At 34.5% G+C, this 19,357-nt stretch overlaps 6 protein-coding genes across 6 annotated transcripts; 2 read left to right on the forward strand and 4 right to left on the reverse strand.

Moving 5' to 3' along the window:
- Positions 1-122: 122 nt before the first annotated feature.
- DFA_03940 (uncharacterized protein) lies at positions 123-1,906 on the reverse strand (the record flags this gene model as incomplete). Its single annotated transcript, XM_004366293.1, has 4 exons — positions 123-980; positions 1,059-1,355; positions 1,438-1,579; positions 1,710-1,906. The coding sequence occupies 4 exons, from the start codon at positions 1,904-1,906 to the stop codon at positions 123-125; spliced, it is 1,494 nt and encodes a 497-aa protein (XP_004366350.1).
- Positions 1,907-2,626: 720 nt separating this feature from the next.
- On the reverse strand, positions 2,627-4,068 carry DFA_03941 (uncharacterized protein; the record flags this gene model as incomplete). Its single annotated transcript, XM_004366294.1, has 2 exons — positions 2,627-3,494; positions 3,923-4,068. The coding sequence occupies 2 exons, from the start codon at positions 4,066-4,068 to the stop codon at positions 2,627-2,629; spliced, it is 1,014 nt and encodes a 337-aa protein (XP_004366351.1).
- Positions 4,069-7,162: 3,094 nt separating this feature from the next.
- DFA_03942 (uncharacterized protein) lies at positions 7,163-8,367 on the reverse strand (the record flags this gene model as incomplete). Its single annotated transcript, XM_004366295.1, has 3 exons — positions 7,163-7,259; positions 7,573-7,745; positions 8,350-8,367. The coding sequence occupies 3 exons, from the start codon at positions 8,365-8,367 to the stop codon at positions 7,163-7,165; spliced, it is 288 nt and encodes a 95-aa protein (XP_004366352.1).
- A 277-nt stretch (positions 8,368-8,644) lies between these two features.
- Positions 8,645-10,120, forward strand: pdhX (pyruvate dehydrogenase complex; the record flags this gene model as incomplete). The annotated part of the gene is made up of 3 exons (XM_004366296.1): positions 8,645-8,662; positions 8,934-9,444; positions 9,525-10,120. The coding sequence occupies 3 exons, from the start codon at positions 8,645-8,647 to the stop codon at positions 10,118-10,120; spliced, it is 1,125 nt and encodes a 374-aa protein (XP_004366353.1).
- Positions 10,121-10,313: 193 nt separating this feature from the next.
- Positions 10,314-12,177, forward strand: DFA_03944 (uncharacterized protein; the record flags this gene model as incomplete). Its single annotated transcript, XM_004366297.1, has 6 exons — positions 10,314-10,737; positions 11,010-11,287; positions 11,361-11,543; positions 11,613-11,987; positions 12,063-12,092; positions 12,160-12,177. 6 exons carry the CDS (start codon positions 10,314-10,316, stop codon positions 12,175-12,177), a joined length of 1,308 nt encoding a protein of 435 aa, XP_004366354.1.
- A 161-nt stretch (positions 12,178-12,338) lies between these two features.
- On the reverse strand, positions 12,339-18,917 carry DFA_03945 (uncharacterized protein; the record flags this gene model as incomplete). The annotated part of the gene is made up of 4 exons (XM_004366298.1): positions 12,339-16,536; positions 16,610-17,062; positions 17,161-17,236; positions 17,261-18,917. 4 exons carry the CDS (start codon positions 18,915-18,917, stop codon positions 12,339-12,341), a joined length of 6,384 nt encoding a protein of 2,127 aa, XP_004366355.1.
- Positions 18,918-19,357: the final 440 nt, after the last annotated feature.

Raw genomic sequence — 19,357 nt, forward strand, 5'->3', positions numbered from 1 at the left:
GGTTATTATAGACAATTAAAAAAAAAAAAAAGAAAAGAAAAAGATTTGTTTAATTTTCTTTTTTTTTCAAGGAGAGGGGAGGAGGTATTGTTGTTGTTGATGGATATTGATTGATTGATTAATTATTCTTCGATTGGTTGTAAATAATTTTGTGGAACAAAACCGCTAACACCATTCAATTCTGCAAACCACCAACCTGAAGCGTCTTGTTCGGTGATATTGAGAATGTCTCCCTCCTTAAAGTTGAGCTCAGTGTCGCAGGATGCTTCGTAGTCGTAGAGACCCTTTGCACGCATTGGCTTGGCTGCTTGGAGTGTTGGGGTGACATTAGAGGCGCCGCCAGTTCCATTGTCCACCGATCCAGTGCTCTGGGAAATACCGCCGCTGGAAGAGAGACCTCCAGATGGGTTGCGTTGAATCTCGTCGAGTTGCTGCGACACGATTTTTTGGCTCTCCTTGAGAGCGTTGATCTTGCGGTCAGCCTCGACCAACTCGCCCTCTGCCTTTTTCTGTTCCTTTGGATCGTTGTGATAGAACTGGATGAGCTTCTCAATACCGGCACGTGCTTGTACCTCTGTCTTGATGTTGGTGTTGATGTCTGTGAGTTGTGCCTCGAGCTTTTGAACCTTTTGTTCAAATGGAAGAGCCGAGTCCTTGGGTGAGAGACCATACTCTTGCTTGGCGCCAGTGCCGGTGGGTGCCTTGTATGTGCCGAGTCTAAAGTTAGATGGTGAGTTGCCGACTGGTTGTGCTTCACCTTCGAATGGATAATAGTCGATGGGTGGTGGTGGGGTGACGTTGGTCTTGTTCTCAGACACCCATTGTCTAATATCGGCATCCGAGTCGATACGTGATGCAGATGCGTGAATCTCATCGGCAGCGTGTGCGACAACACCTGGAATCTCCTTTACAAACGATCCAAGATTTACCATTGATTCTTTAGTTTGATGAATACGTTCTGCTTCAAATTGTTGGAATTCCTAAATGTTAAACAAAAAAAGAAAATTAATTAATTAATCATATGTCCATTACTAATTATTGTTATCTATCTCTCATACAGTTAATAAAGTTGGCATTTCATTCATATAGTATTCATGTTGCTTGGTGTTGGTGACTGTGAGACAATCTCTATATTCTTGGTCGGCTTGATTTGCCTTTTCGGCGGCCTGAGTAGACTTGATACTCAACTGTGATACCTTGTCTTGCTTCATCTTTGGGTCGGCTTGGCCCTTGGTGAGGGCAGTTTGTGCCATTTCTGCGTCCTTTGATAACTTGTGATAATTTAACTTGGCCTTTGTCAATGTATCCAATTGTGTCTTCATATCCTTGGTCAACTTTTGTCCTTTTTCTGTCAACTATAATAATGCATTATATCATGGTCAATATTATATTATACATATATATATATATCTATTTGTTGTTGTTGTTTTTACTTACTTTCTTTCTTTGTACTTCCTTATCTTTAACCATCTTTTCAACGACATTTGATAAATCGTTATTCAAGTTTGAATAGGTTTGATGTTGATTTCCTACAGTTTCCAATTCTGTCAATGATGATTTCCATGCTTCTTTTAAAGATCTAAATAATATAACAATATATAATATATATATATATATATTGATGTAAAAAAGGAAACTTTGTTAGAGAGAGGTGTCTTGTGCCAACGACCTTTCTTTCTTTTTTTTGTGTATGTATGTATTATAATTACCCATCCAAGAATTGATTAGAGATTAATTTCTTTTGACCAGTTGACTTTACCAACTTGAGGAGAGCCTTTGAATAATCAGCCTCCAAAATTGAAAGCTTCTTGTAAAAGTTTGCCATCTCCTTGTTGCAATTCAATACACCTTCAGTTCTCTTGTAGATGGTGTCAAAGCCATCAAGTAAATCGGTAGCATAACTCATTTTCTACTACTTTTTATCTATATATCTATCTATTTATTTATCTATCTAATCTATATATCTATCTACGATGATAATAAATAATAATACCCAACTAACAGTTTAATACGTTTGTTAGTATGAGATACAATGGGTGTAAGGTGTGTGTGTGTGTGTGTAGGTGTGTGTTTGTGGTGTATGTGCTTGTGTACTCTACACTACTACTACTATATATCTATCTTGTTGTGTTATTAGATATATAAATATATGTCTTTTTTATTGTTGTAATTATTGTTGTTTGTTTAAAGTTTGAAAAAATCTGAGGTTGGGGGAAGGAAACCAATTCAAAGTTATGAGGTTTTTTTTTGATTTTTTATTTTTGCAGGAGAGGTGCCATTCTGAAGGCAATCCCGATTAAAGATCGACAATTCATCTGAAATAAGATTTGTGATCATCTCCCTCCCTCACGAGTCTCTGTTATTCATTCATTCTTTCATACCCATTTTTACATTAAATTGATCAAACTTTATACATATGGTACACTTTTGTTTAGAATGAATTACAAGAATACAGAGAGTTATGATACTAATAATATTATATATTTTGATACAATGCCCATTGTATGAAACTCATGCATTTAAAGAACCAAGAAGAATCGCACACACTTTTGAATTTTATTATTGGCAACAAGGTTGGAATGACAATATAATTGTCACAGAACACTTGGGATTATTTTATTAATTATTATTGGGAAGCAACTCCAATATTTCGAGTGGCATTGTTATTGGAATTACTATTATTATTATTATTATTATTTGAACCATCCAAAATGATAGGAGAGGGAAGTCCTTGGTTATCTTTGGAAATGGATGCCTGAAGAAGGAGGGGAGTCGTGCCAAGTGGAATTGGCTTTATACTATTTGGTGGATTATAATTACTGATCATATTGTGATGAATATTTACACGTTGTTGTTGTTGTTGTTGTTTAAATTGAACGTTATTACCATTGTTGAAATTATTATTTTGATTATTTGTACTATATTCGTTTTCTTCAACTGTGGCCAAAACACTAATATTAAATACACTGTGATTGTTAAATATATGATTTCGTTTCGGTTTTTGGGTGTAACTTGGTTTTCCATTGATGGATTTGAGTGAACTAGTGAGGGGAAGGGTAAGGGGTGGAGATGTCAATAAAGAAGGTGATGCAATGGGGATCGACGACGACGATGATGATGATGATGATGAAGAAGAAGATGCATTGTAATCGGACGACTGGTGTTGTTGTTGGTTATTATTATTAATATTGTTCGAACCAAACAACATGTGGTTGTGGTCGCTGGCACTATTGTCACCACTGCTACTACTGGCATCTTGTTCTTGTTGTTGTTGGAATTGTTTGAGTTGAAGTTGATGGTGTTCTAATTGTTGTTGGTTAAAATAAAAATTGGCTAACTGTCTTTTAAAGAATTTCTTTGATATTTCGGCAACTTGTACTTGACAGGCTGGGTCGGTGAAAAGGTGGGGTGGAATAACTACATAGTCCTTGTCGGGACACACGCTCATGTGGGAGATGGCCAATTTGGTGCTTTCCAATTCGTACTCGTCTCCGCTGAAAAAGAGCGTGGGCGTCTTGATCATCTTGAGCTGCTGCGTGTTGATGAGGTCGGTCTGGCCACCAAGCGAGATGATGGCAAATATGGATCGGTTCGATTGGCTGCTGGTCGACGCCAAGAATGCGCTGCTGGCACCAGTGTTGGCGCCAAAGTAGCCGATCGGGAGGTTGTGCAACAACGGATGGCTTTGGATCCACTGTGTCGCACCTGTGATTCTATTGGCGAGAAACGATATATTCAATCGAAACTCTCCAGTTATACAATCCAACCTTTCTTCATTGGCTGTAATTAAATCAAATATCAATGTTGAAAATCCAATAGATTGAAATATTTGTGCAAAATATATATATTTTGGGCTACAAACAATTTAAAAATTAAATTAATTAATATTATTATTATTATTATTTGTATAGTGATTAGTTACCTTAATCTACTTGATCCAGTACCATGTGCAAATAAAATAACACCGATAGGGTTGACAGGACATGTCAACACTCCTACTAGAGAGGTTGATGGATCCAATTTAATTTGGATATCATCAATTGAAAGAGTCTGACTATTTACTTCCATCTTTCAAGTGTGATAAATAATAAATAAATATATAAAATGTTATATATATATAAAATGGCGCTATTCTATTTTGTTCGTTGTTATTTTTGTATCTTATATTTAATCATAAAGGTTGGAAATTATTTCTATTTTAAATAAACTAATAATTAATATAGAATTGAATTGAATTGAATAGAGAATTTATATAAAAGTTAATTAATATTAATTGAAATTGGAATAGTGTTTAGCAATGAAGTGTTGATTCAATAATACGAATTACTTGTTACTCAATGTCGTAGTAACAAATTGTAATATATTTGTTGTTTAATTATTATGAATGATGATGGTTTTGGTTTGGTTCTGGAAACAGAAAAAGAGAGAGAGTCTGAAATGAATGAAAAAAAAGTAGTAGTAGTAGTAGTAGTAGTAGTAGAGTGAACCAAAGAAGAAATGAGTAATTGTAATATAGGAGGAGGAGGAGGAGTAGGAGTAGGAATGGGTGGGGTGGGGAAGGGAGACGGGCATATATTAAATTATAAAAGAGAATGGCCCTGTACGAGTGGTGGTGAATTATTTAAAGATATTAACATGTACTCGGGCATTATTGTTATTTTTGTTGCACTGTGATTAGTGAAGTGAACTTTAGATATTTCCATTGTATATGTATGTATGTATGCATGCATGCATGTTGCATATATGTGTCATTCATTGCGCTTGATAGCTCCAACAACAAAATCTTGTGGGGTGGTGCAAGTGGTCAGTCTTACCTTTTTGAATAAATTAAATAAATAATCCTGGATGGGTACAAATACTATATCGTAGATTATTAGAGGTGGGTGGCGGTAAGTAGTTGGTGGGCAAAATAAATAAATATATATATATTTTTTTGGTTGTTGGAGATTATAAATAAATTAAATTAAAAATTACTTATTATCTATCTGTGTGAAATTATAAAAATGAATATTATTATTATTACCATTAGAGTTATAAGGATAGGATAGGATAGGATATGATTATTATTTGTTTTGGGTTTTAAAAATAAATATTCGTATTAGTAATTTGTTTGTTTGTTTAAAATTGAATGAGTAAACGAATGTGAAGGAGAGGCAGTGCGCCAACAGTGTAGTCATTCAAGTGACATAAATCATAGTGTTTAAACAGGTAATTGTGGTGGTGGTGGTGGTGGTAGTTTGAATGAACAGATAATTTTTAAAAAGATGGCTATCAGATCTGGAAATCCACAACAAATTATTATTTCTTCCAATTAATTGTCATCATCCACCACTCGACCAACAAGTTTGTATATTATTTAGGTAATGTTTGTGTTTAGTAATAATCTCTTTTAATCTTTTCTCCAATTTTTAGATTTTCGAAACACCTCACTCAATCTTTCTCTCTCTCTTTCTGTCTCTTTTGCCAGCTCGTTCTCTTTGTTTGACCCTTGAAATGGCAATGAATGGATGGTGATGGATTTTGATATTATTATTATTATTATGGAAATTAAATCATTATGTATGAACCTGCCTTCCTTGTTTATATTATTATTAATAAATCTATAATCAAAATAATATTCATTCTCTCTTACTATGATGATTTAGTTATTATCCAACTGATATTTAAATTAAATAAATAACTTGTCCTGTCCTGCCCACATGTGATCCAAAATTATTTGGTGATGTATAATTTAAATCTTGATACAAACCTGGAAACCTATGGAAAGTTGATTATCTCTCTCTCTCTTCTTTTCGTATGAAATGAAATTGGTGGGTATAAATTAAAATATAATGATGATACAACGCTAAACCAAAATGTGTGTATGCAGTAGGTTAGCTATAAATAATAAATATAAAGGTGGTGCAGGGAAGTGGATGGAGATGATGATGATGATTGAAGAGGAAGAGAAGGAAGAGTATAAAACTAGTAGAGGACAAGAATTAACTAATACCAATACTAACTGATAATAATAATAATATGATAATACTGATATATTGATAAACTATACTATAAATCGAAATCTTGATGAGAGTGTAAGTAGAACAAGGAAGAAGAAGTATTATTGTCGGGTATGATAATAATGAACAATTGAAATTGATAACCTGTACCAAACAAAAGAGATAATAATAATATCCATACGTGAATGACTACCACCATCACCCACGGTTCCGGAGACAACAGCGTGTTTGAGTGTGGTGTGGTGATGTGGGTAAACAGTGGTTGATGTGGCTTGTGGGTGGGTGGGTGTGTGGTCGCATTCGAACACTCTTCTAAAAGTGGTGGTACTTGATATTTGATGCGATGATACGCATCCATCCATCCATCCATCCATCCATCCATCTCTCACTATGCATACTCGGTACGTATCACAAACACACAAAGAGATGTTGACTGACTTACCGACTGACTGAATGGTTTGTTGGTTGATTGGTGTATTTGAAATACAACCCTAACCCTACCCTCTATTCCTATTTTGGTGTTTTTTTCGCAACAACACACCAACATAAGCCACGTGTGTATCCAATTCGAGTGATTGTAGACTGACCATAATATCAAGAGGATTCCATTACCTTTCTTTCTTTCTTTCACATCGTTGTTGTATTAATAATTTAATCATCATTATAATAACAATAATTATAATGATAATAGTAGTACACAGTCAGTTATAATATAACACAACACAATCGTCAGTGTTGTTATTATTATTATTACTACTATTGTTGCATTGTGTGTGTGTGTTGTGCGAGTGGAGGGTGATAGACAGATATTATTCCAACTATTCCAACAAACGATTGCGAAATGTTGTGAATGCGATAGATACATCGCGACGTATCTATTCCATGATTTCTTGCAACGACCGAGTTGTAGTCGATGATTCGTTCATCTTTGTTTGTTTGTATGAGCCCATTCCTCCATCCATTCCATCTTTGGGAATACGTATCTCTCTCTCATAGAGTACATGTGTGCACACATCCATCTTATCTACCTTTTCATATGAGATGTTATCAATTCTTATCAATTGCCTGCGTGTGTGTCGTGTGCACACACTGTCTCTACTCCATCTTGACAATATTTATAACTAACCAGTTATTCGTATATCCATTGTGTGTGTGTGACTAAATTAATATTCCAACTCGACTACGAGGAATCTATGTGAAGTTTGTAATATATCTGTTCTTTCACTCTCTCTCTCCTCTCTATCTCCCACGCGCGCATATCTAAAAGAATGATGATGTACAAGATAAAACGAGATGCATACACACACACAGATAAATAATTATAATAAATTTAACGAATATTCATTAATTAATATATTTTAAACAAATAAAACTAGTAGACAATAAATAAAGGGATAAGGTAATAAATAATAATAATCATATTTTATTTTAATTGTTTTGTTCATTTAATAATCAAGTAGTTCAAAATAATACCAAACTAAATCTAATGAGATGAATGTGAATATTAATTAGGGTTAGTTAATATATTCATCTATATTGTTTCTCCTATTGTGCCTTTTTCCTTTGAGTATACATCCAAACCAAACAACCATCTATAAAGGAGATTAATAGATAAGAGATATGATGAACTGTAATAATTAAAGTGACCAATCCATTGAATGGAAATTGATTTGGACAATTACAACTACTACAAGACAAAAACATTGATCCTACGAATAAACTAAAGAGTTGAGTTGATTGATTCACCTTTTATAGGGGTGGTTAGATTAGAATATATAAATGCAAGTAAAGTATTTGGTTTTGTGTCAGGTCTTCCTAGACTCCTCATTTAGGGTTACCATCCAGTAACAGCCTCTGTTGGAACAGGTCTGATGTTGTCATCATTAAAACCAAATAAACAATACACATATTATATAATCCAACCAACGGTCAATACAACAACTACCTCTATAGTATCAAAGAACTATGTTTGAGTGTCAAGGCAGGCAATTGCGTCACTTTAATCATCTTTGGTTCTCTATCACAATCTATTGGTACTCTTTGGCAACGGGAGGCATGGTATGGTAATCAAAGAGAGGAAGGGGCTATTTCAAAAGTTGATTGACTTACAACTGTAAAAGATTTAAAAAAAAGAATTGGTAAGATTAGTATTATGAAATAATGAGATGAGAAATGAAAAGGAAAGGAAAGAGATAATAGAATATTCTATGTGATGAGTCATTGTTGTCTTTGGGAGACCCTCCATTTTAGCTCAACAACCAAAAATTCTGACTGGGGCAGAAGGATTAATCATTCGATCATCACATAGATAGAAAGAGAGAGATAAAAGTTTATAGTTATATTTACTTACATTAGTTGTCGATGACATAATAAACTAGTGCAAAAACGGTTGTAGAAATAGGTTTCGTTCGTCTCTCGTTTTTCAAAAATAAAAAATAATTTGAAAAAAATAGATTTTTTTTGGTTTATGCTGACTTTGGAAAAACAAAGCCTATTACAAACATATGTAAAGACAAACCGAACAGAACTTGAGTTCTGGTCAAACAGACATATATTAAAAAAAAAAACACAATAATTCAAAATCTATCTGTTTGATCTGGGTCCTGTTCTGATCAGTTTGTCTCTCTTGATATCGATTGTTGGATATGTACGTACGTACGATTGTATGTATGTGTAAGAGCATTAATATTGATGTTAACTCATAATAATCATAAAATGTATTTGGGGTCATTGTCACAACAAGACAATTGGATATTTAACATAGTTATATATATATTATATTACTTAATATCTTGTTGTATCAATACACGAGGATGTGAGTACTGAGTGAATGAATGAGGTGTTTTTTAAAAATTTGAAGTGAGCAGGTTCCCAAGTTCATGAACTAGAGGGATTGTGTTTTAGAGCTTAGTTTAGTGCATTGTTGTTTAGTAGAGAGAAATAGAGAGAGAGATGTTGGCTTGTTGTAGAAAGTCATTATTGTTGAACGCATCAACAAACACTCGTAGATTGTATAGCAGTAGTAGCAGTAGCAGTGGAGGACATCATGGAGGTGATATGTTCCCATCAGTCAGAAGATTGTTGAAAGAGTATGGTATTGGTTACAATGATGTTAAAGCTACAGGACCACAAGGTCGTGTTGTTAAAGGTGATGTCCTCAACCATGTTACATCAAAGAATATTAAACCTGTCGATTTGAAGAGTATCATCAGTACTACTACTTCATCATCAACACAAACTAAACCAACAACTACAACTATATCAACTACTACAACAACTAATACTACAGTAGTTAAACCACCATCATTTGAAGATATCCCACATAATAATATCAGAAGAGTGATTGCAACCAAACTAACTAAATCCAAACAAGAAGTTCCACATCTCTATATGACTGTACAATGCGAAATCGATCAATTATTAGAGTTGAGAACAAAGTTGAATAGTATGTTTCAAATCATCATATGAATAACTAAGCAAAAGATACTATACTTTATACTTACATTTGTATTTGTTCATCCTTAGATATGCAATCAACTAAATTATCAGTAAATGATTTCATTATAAAGGCATGTGCATTGGCATTACGTGATGTACCAGAGGCAAATGCAAGATGGGATGAAAATAAAAAGGAGGCAGTTAGAAATGGTACAGTCGATGTGTCTGTTGCCGTTGCCACCGATCGTGGTCTCATCACACCAATCGTCACAAAGACTGACAGTAAATCACTTGGACAAGTGGCCATTGAATTAAAGGATTTGGCAGGTCGTGCTAGAATTGGAAAATTAAAGCCAGAAGAGTTCCAAGGTGGTACGTTTAGTGTATCCAACCTCGGTATGTTTGGTATCACTCACTTTAATGCCATCATCAATCATCCACAAGCCGGTATTTTGGCGGTGGGAGCTGGTCGCAAGATTGTAAAGACTAGCTCGATCATTCACGACATTGACAATTATGCACACCCATCTGTCCCATCGGGAGTTGTAGATGTACCCCAAGTAGCAAACGTAATCGATGTCACTCTCTCTGGTGATAACCGTGTCTTTGATGATGAAATTGCTGCCAAGTTTTTGGAAAAGTTCCGTTCCTACGTTTCAAATCCACAAGCAATGTTAATTTAAATAGTAAATAATAAATAATAAGAATCAATACAATACAATACAAGTACTACACCATTCACCCAATAAAAGAAAATAAATAAATATTAAAAACAATTATAAATTAGATTTTTAAGGAAAACATACACTCTATTTCAAATACTGATGCATTCATTCATCACTTCAACAGCTTTGAAATTGATTAATCAAAAAGAGGATGAATGAACAAGAGAAAAGTTCACTTGAAGAGTTGATTGATCAATGCAATGGCAATGGTAGTAATAGTAATAGTAATACATTTCAATCAATTATAGATGGACAGTTATTATACCTTTACTTAAAATATCAAGAGCAAGACGAATATTTCATATCATTGGCAAGAAAGAGACCATTAGAGATACTATCATCATTCAATGGTAGAGATTTAAAGGCAACACGTGATACTGTATTAAGATTATATGGTGTATTATTCAAAGGTGTAAATCAACAATTAGAATATGAATTGGGTACAAATCAACAACAAGACAAAGAAAAAGAAGAAAGTTTAAACAATCTACAAAGATTATATAACGATACGATAGATTCACTCGTATCATCGATTAAAGTACCAGAGGAAATCAACTTTATAGATGAAGAACAAAGTATGTTTTAGAAAGAAAAGGAATGAATGATCATTGATTGACCAGTCTTCTTTTTAGGAATATTTAATATCAAGGAATACAATGGATTATTGGATCAATCAAAACAACACCGATCAAGAACAGAGATACTTTTAATATTGTTGGATCATTTATTTTCATCAAAGATTCCAACCAATCAAAATGTATGCCATCGAACAATCATACAAATCATTTGCAATTATTCATATATTAATATTCATTGATTGAATAGTTTTATTTAAAATCAAATATAGTTGATCAAATGTTAATGATGGTATTAGAATATCATTATAATGGTGATGACAATGAAAAGAATAGTTATTGGACAAATGATAGTATATCGAAATTGGTTGACTCGATTCTAACCAAATTGATTTCATACCAGAAATGTACCTCTTTTAAAGATATTTGTATCCAAAGAAAGCAATCGATTTATACAACCTTTTTACCAATTGCAAATAGAGATGATAAAACTTGGCAAAAACGTTTAATCACAATCCATGCCTTTAAATCATTTATCATTTTATTAAAGGTAAAAATAGATATATAAAAGATATGATTTAGTATTTATGATATTAATATTTATTATTTAATTATTTATTTAGGAAAATGAACTTGTAGATATTATAACATACGAATTTAAATTATTGGTTCAAAGTGCACTTGCCAATATGATTCAAAACACTCACTCAATGATTAAAATAATTGGAATTCAAATATTAAATTATTTATTATCAATATCATCCCCAACTATTTATAGATCAATCATTAATGATGATATTTATAATGTATGGTTATCTAATAATAATATTATTATTTAAAGATGATAATTAATACCTACCTTATTTTTTTTTTAGGCACTAAATTCATCAATTGAATTATTTGATATTGATGATCAAAATACAGATGATGAATTTATTAGATCAAGTATTGGATTAACATTTGATCTATTATTTAAATTACTATTTTCAATTTATCATTTAAATACAAATGAAATCACTCATCCATTATTTATGGATCAATCTCAATTATCAGTTCAACAACAACAACAACGATCTAAACCTACTACTACTACTTTGGTTACACCATTTTCAAGACATCAAGATATGATCCAATTAATTCAAAAGATTTTATCTTCAGAAAAATCAAGTACATTTAAAAAGACCATTACACTACGATACTCTGTTCAATTATTCCAAGCATTATCAATTTATTTAACAATGTTTTTAAAGGTAAATTCTATATAAAGTATTAATTTGTACACAATTTAAATTGGTTACTAAAATTATTATTATTTATTTATTTAGAATATTTTACCAATTTTAATACATTTGATTGTATCTAATGGTTCAAATGGAATCACATCTGAACAAGAGGAAAAGGAGAATATTAATTTAAAAATAGGAACATTGGAATGTTTAAAAACAATTATTTCAATTTGTTGGATTAGAATACCGGTTTATAAATCTATTCTTATTGAAGGTTTATTTAAATCAATGTCAAATAACAACAATGATATAATTAAATCAATGTCAAAGGAATTAATAGATTTAATAAATTCAATACATCTTTGATTTATTTTTCTAGATTGAAGTTAAAAAGAAAGTATCAACATTGATTGATTCTTTTCCTAAATTGGTAATCTTTTGAATGGATTGATTAATGATTGGATGAATATTAACCGATTCTAAATTCTTTTTGATTGTAGTGATTGTGTTGTTTAGTAATTCTTGGGTGGTCGATGCCAATGGTTGTTTGTGTGATAGTGCGAGTATGGCCAAAAGAGATTTGTAAAGTGGAAGGAAGATGTCTTGGTTGTAAAGAAGCCACATGTTCCAAACTGATTGTTTGTTATTGTCAAATGCTCGTTTGATCCATTCAGCATATTTGATTGATTTTTCAAATTGAATGGTCAACAATTGGTTGGTGTCTGTCTCGCCGTAGTTACCCAAAATCTTGGCTAGATGGTATGATGCAAGTTGGTAATTTAATACCTTTTCTTCATAGTAATTTTCTTCTTCCTTGTCAAACAATACTCTTTCACTCTTGAATTCCTGGTTAAATATCTCTGATTCCTTGTCTTTTTGGGTGTGTGTCTTGGTGATACCAAGGATTTCAAACAGTCTTGACAAAAGGTAGAGATTGCCGGCGTATTTGGCAGACAAGTGTTCATAGACAAGTTCCATTGATTTGGGTGAGTCGTAAATGATAGAGGTCTTGGAGGTAGAGGTCATGGTCGATTGCTCAAGGTTGTGCAATAGGACAGATGCATTGACAGCGGTCATGACTCTGATCGTTTCATCATCATCTTCTAATAACTTGGCCATAGTCAACCACATTTCAACAATGACAGTATCCAATCGGTCATTATTCTTTTCGAGATAGATATTGGACGATGAAATCGACTCTAATGCCTTGGAGACTGCTAAACGCAATTCAAAAGGTTGATCCGATTGTGTAAAGGTTTGCATAATCTTGGTCCAAGTGTTGTAGTAGGGGCTGTCGGAAGGTGCGTTGGTACCGACAAACAATTGTTTAAAGTAATGTCCAAATAAGACGATCGAGTCCTTTTTGATACCGCAGTGACCAAATACATTTTGGATGATAAAGTCTGTCAATTCGGTACTGTTTGGAATGGGGAGATTGATAAGTGGAAGCAATCTCATGGCTTGTTTACGACATGGTAGATTTGGCTCGTTTCTAACCATTGACAAAATAACCGATTGCAATGCCAAACAATCAATCTTTGGCAACACCTCTTTGTAATGATCCATGAGATAACGAGTGGTGTTTAATCTAAGATCATACTGACGATGCTTCAACAATGATAGAATCAAATCAGATGATTCTTTGTGTTGGTGTTGAATCGATTGAGTGATATTAAATAAAATAATGTCACCAATAGATTGAATGTATGCACTGTAGAGTGGTGGTTCTACAAAGGTGCTTGGATCATTTCCATTATCTCTTTCAATGACTTGACATGCCAATTTAACAATCTTTTCAAAATATTCCTTTTCACATGATTGTGATCCGTCGTCAGACTTTGCAAAACACTTGTAGATTTCGAGGATAGTTTGGTAGATCAAGTATGCAAGGGGTGCGATACGGGCCTCCAAGATCCAATCGAGTGACTTTACAATCTGTAAGGCTTGTTTGGCAAAAGCAACACGGTCAGTGGTTGCAGCAAAGTTTGGAAGATGGTCTTTGACGAGATGGTACATTTGCAAGAGAATACCGTGCATTTGGTTGTAGTCTTTCTTTTCTTCCTGTGACTTGGCTTGGGTGTTGAGCTTGTCGACAATGTCTTGGACAAAGGAGATGACCTGGGGCGTTGGAATGAATGGGACAAGTGCACGGGCGGCAATTTGACGTACCATAAAATTAGAGAATGTGCAACACTTGGAGATGTAGGGGACAAAGGGAGCAGGTGAAAGAGAGTCGGTTGGAATAGTCATGGTCGACGGTTGGAGACGCGAGAATAAAACGAGGATGGCGTAAATGGACGATTGGAGGACACGACCTTCTGCAGACCCGTCCATCGACTCGAGCGACCGCTTGAAATGACCCAAGAGGAAGGGATGGACCGATGGAAGATGACTGAAAAAGTAGTGAAAGGTGGTAGTGTTGAGTACGGAGCTCTCCTCTCTAACACGCTTCACGCCTACCAATTTATCAACCATTGTGCTGAATGCCATGGTGGCAGCGTTTCTTACCGACCAAGATTTTGAAGAATATGCCTTGATGATGGTAATCAAAGTCTGTGCAAAGTAGCTGTCTACCTCGTTTGTAATGGAACTGTTACGGAAAATGCTTCGTAGAATGTTGATAGAGTGTACTTGTGGTAGATAGATGTTACGCTCGGCCCATTGCTCTGGCGCAATCGATCCGTCGTCTTGTGGTGATGGCACGGTTCCCTCCTCGCCGTTGGCAAGTTTCAACAGAGACTGCAATACTTGGTTGAGAAGTGGTCCGATCATTCTCTTTTGGTGGTGTGACTCACCGGCCAACAAACCAGTGAATGTGTATGGCAGACCGGCCGACCGACGTGTAATGTTGAGTGACTGTTCACGCACACGTCTAAACAACTGGTCAATCCAAGACGAAGGGAGTGTGTAGAGCTCTGGATGAGTAGTTCCCATCAATCTCGAACACAAAATTTCAAAGCCCAAATATGCCTTTTCAATAGCACCTTTGTGACGAGTATTGAGTAGAATGTGTAGGAATGCACTACCAATATCCTTGATTTGTTGAACTGAAATTAACTCGATATTGTTTGAGCTGCTGTTGTTACTATCTTCAGCAGCTGTCTTGGCTGGGAATGAAACACCATCCAAGATAGCACCAAGTAATAAACTAAGTTCCTTCATACTCAACCAAGCACAAACGGTTATGATCTGGCCAGTTGATCCCTTGAGTATGTCTACAGCTGCAGATGTCTTTTGTTCTTGTGGTTTCTCATCAACCTCTTCATTGTCATCATCTTCATTTTCACCGCCGCCAGCTGCACCAGCAGTATTTCCAATTTGTTCCAAAATATCCTCGATTGAGGTTTGTGCAGAGAGTGTAGCAAAACTCGATGCCAATCTCTCATCGTCATCGTATAATACTCCACTTGGCAATGACTTTGGTAAACTATTGTCATTGTTGTTGTTGTTGTTGACAGCAGCACCCTCTTCTTGCTTGGGGGTGTATCCTTCTGGAGCAATATCAGCAACGACTCTGAGTACTACCTTTGATACACTAAACATGAGACCGATGAGATCAGCAACCATCTGCTTCCAACGACCTGCAATATCCTTGTCCTTTTTGCATGCAGCTGCCATATCGACCTGCAAGATCATGTATCTGAGCGTGAGGATGAGACCATGCATAGGAGCAAACCGAGCGGAATCCAAAAGGTTGTTGGTGGCAATCATCACCTGCGATCTGAGTACACGAACAATCTGCGAGACTGTCACGAGCACAGCATCCTCTGGCGACGAACATTTCTTGAATGTAACCAAATCACTGGCAGTGGTGGACGAGCCGTTAAAGACGGGAGCAATCGATTGAGGGATAACGTATTTTTGGACAAATATCTTGAGAAAGTGCGCACCACTGTCACACTCTCTTGCCTTGGGACTGCAAGCAAGACGGATGGCCCAATGAACCAATGGCTTGATCTTTTCCTCTGTCTCTAGTCCTGGTAACGGTGATGGGAACTGTTTGAGAATATTGGCACTTGATTCTCTACAACGATCGTATTGATCCCAAAGATTGTGAATGACAACACGACAATTGTCAGCTGAAAACAGTGTAGACTCGCGTTGTACATGTTGTAAAAGTGGAATAGTAGCTGGCTTTGATTCACTGCTAATACCCCAAATACCAAGGAACGAATAGAGAGTGTCCAATGGTAACATCTTTCTTGGGTATGGTGCACCTGGATAAATTGAAAGAACCAATCGACTACCACACCAACTAATAAATTGAATAAACTCTGGAATAGTTAAATATTGTTGATCTTCTTGTGTAGATGTAGAAGATGTATCTTGATTGTTGGTTGTTGGATGTTTAGAATCATATGCTTTCTTCTTCTCCATTTCTCTATAAATCTTTGCATAACTATCTCTAATTCTAATCCAAAACTTTTCCAAAATGCCATTGGTACGACTACGAATGTATGGTGAAGATGATTTAAGATTAATAGTCAAGAATTGTTTAAACAAATCAATTTCAACTTTAGTTGGACATTCTGTCATTTTTGGTGATAAACAAATTAATTCTAATCCCAGCATTCTAAAATTAAAGAAATAAAAAATAAATAAGTATGTCTTTTTGTCTCTGTCTCTCTCTTTTACTTTCTAATTACCTTAAATATTCATCTTCATTTGATAAAGATTTTTTAACCAAATCATAATTATTATTTAAAATGGTTGTTGAATTACCAATTGATAATAATCTACTGGTACTGAGGACAGACAAAGAGACACGAAGTGTTGAAGTGACCGATGCATTATTATTTATGGACCCATTGTTTAATTGGTCGAGGATTGAGTTTAGGGATTGTGGGAATACCTTTAATAAACTTGGCAGTCCATAATTAATTACTTTTAGTAATGCTGCTGGTGTATAGGTTTCATCCAATAAAACTTTTAATAAAGGTGGTAACCAATATTGTTCACATAATTTAACTGCTTTGATCTCTGCTTGTTCCTTACTGTCATTGCCGCCTTGCAACATTAATCTTTCAAATGTTTCCTTTTTTAATTTATCCAATAATAATTCCATAAATGATTTAATTGAATGTGCAATGGTTTGGTCACTACAAAAAAGGAATAGAATCAAAATTAATTAATTAATTAATCTCTTCTTCTTTACTTTACTTTACTTTCCTCTCTTTACTTTACATTCAATACTTACACCATTGAAATAAAAAGTTGATCAATAAAATTACCACGATAGGATAGGATATTGGTAGCTGATTCATGTTCTAGAACTAAACGAAGGAATAGGTATTTACCCTTTAAACTCCAATCTTCATCGATGAGACGACAAGTAATAGATGAGATGAATTCATCCTTTCCACCACCAGTGGTTGTAGGCTGACTACTACAATCACTATTTAATTTTAACAAAGATTTGAATATTTCATTAATGTGAGTTGGGATGGATGAATGACCAGTAGTCTCCCAATTACAAAATATAATATCCAAAGTCTTTGGAAAGTACTTGGTGTAGAATTGTTGGTAATCCATAAAGAGTACCTTTTCAATTTGACCTTGATTCTCGCCGATGAGACGCATTAAAACTTGATACCAAAGTTGGAGATACTCGAGACATGCAACACGACCAAATGCATCGACTACATTGTGACAACCGTCACATAGACCTTTGTAAATAACATCCAAAAAGTAGGTGGTTCCAGTAGGTTCTTCATCTGTACTAATACGAGCCAACAATAAATCGATCGATCTTGATAAAACCAGTCCTCTAAAGATTGCCATTTGATTGACAATTGGATAAACTGATTTAAAGTGATTTGCATACGATGATGATACATTATCACCTTTAATTTGTGAAATAGCTGGATACTTTGCGTAGATTGTATCCATGTAGAGTGTTGGCATGGAGGTGGTTGTTGTTGTTGTCGATGTGAATGGGATGAAATGATACAAGACACTTTGACTATCAATGTCGAGTGATAACAACTCTGTGAAAATGTAGGTTGAGTTGGTGATGAGATGTTTGGGGTATTGTGAACTAGTCAAAAGACGGTCAAATGATGCTAGTAGCAATGCGACTGATGCATGCTTGACTTGCACCAATTTAGCAATTGAATCTTGGAATTTACTGAATATAGGGATAAGAGTACGAAGGGTAAAGTCGCAATCTGAAAACACCTCGTTGAGATAGATCGACCCACACAACTCCATCGAATCCAAATGAACGTGCATCAGTAATGCCATCATTGCCAAAACATCTTCAAACAGAGGTCCATCAAACAAAGTTGATTGTGCACACACCAACTCTGTCAATTGTGTAATCGAATGTACATAATGCATTGGTATTAGCTCTTGAATCTTTGTATTAATCTCTGTATTATTATTATTATTATTATTATTATTATTAGTGGTTGTTGTTAATTTAATATTTAATAGTTGGTGTATTGATTCATGTGATGGAAGGAAGTTTGTCAAATGACTGATACAATCTTGATCTTGGTCAGTGTCAATGTCTTTTGATGTATGATTGATGATTTGTACAAGACATGATTGAATTTGTATGTTTCGACATTCTAATGCGAATAGACATTGAATGGAAGCACGACGAACTAGTGAAAGTAATGGTTTGATAGATGAGCGTGTTGATTCGTTTAATGCGTTGATACTCGATTCTATCCTTTTGATGTATATGACTTGATCGTATGCCGAAGAAGATTTGATAAATTGATTAAACAATAGATTGATTGCGTTGTTGTTGGTATCTTGTTTTCCTTTGGTTGGTGTTGGTGTAGTTGATGATGATTGTAGAAATGCAGAACACTCCTTTTCAATCTTGTCCAATTCCGATAGATACTGTTGTTGTAGTGTAATAGGTACAACGAGTTGTTGTTCCAACTCTATTCTATGTTTACTCTTTTCTGTAGGTTTAAATAGTTTAACCTCTGGTTTACCCATCTCTCTCTCCTCTCTGTACCTTCAAAAAAAAGATAGATAGATAATAGCACTACTCGAGAAATGTACCTGAAATGAATCGGTTTTCGTCTTTTTTTTTTGACGAAATTGTTTAAAATTATATTTAAAGACGAAAGATAATATCAATATCAAGGAGCTGGTTAGATATAGATCAAAATTGGTTTGAATTAATAAATAATAAAAAAAAAGGTAATCACATCGTATTCGATCGTTATTTATTTGGCTGTCATTTGATTATTGTTGTTATTGTTATATTGTTATTATGTTGGTTAGTTGGGTAAGGATTGGCCAAATGGCTGCTTGAAGAGGATGAGATGATGATGTAGAATTGATATAATATAATATTATTATTTATAAAGAAAAAAAGGTTGTTTGGTTGTTTGGGTTTGAGTTGTATTATTATTATTATTATTATTATTGGG

This window comes from Cavenderia fasciculata (genome assembly GCF_000203815.1).
Source record: "Cavenderia fasciculata unplaced genomic scaffold Scf_Dfasci-G-b-285a01.f1-5, whole genome shotgun sequence".
NCBI classification, from domain to species: Eukaryota; Evosea; class Eumycetozoa; order Acytosteliales; family Cavenderiaceae; genus Cavenderia; species Cavenderia fasciculata.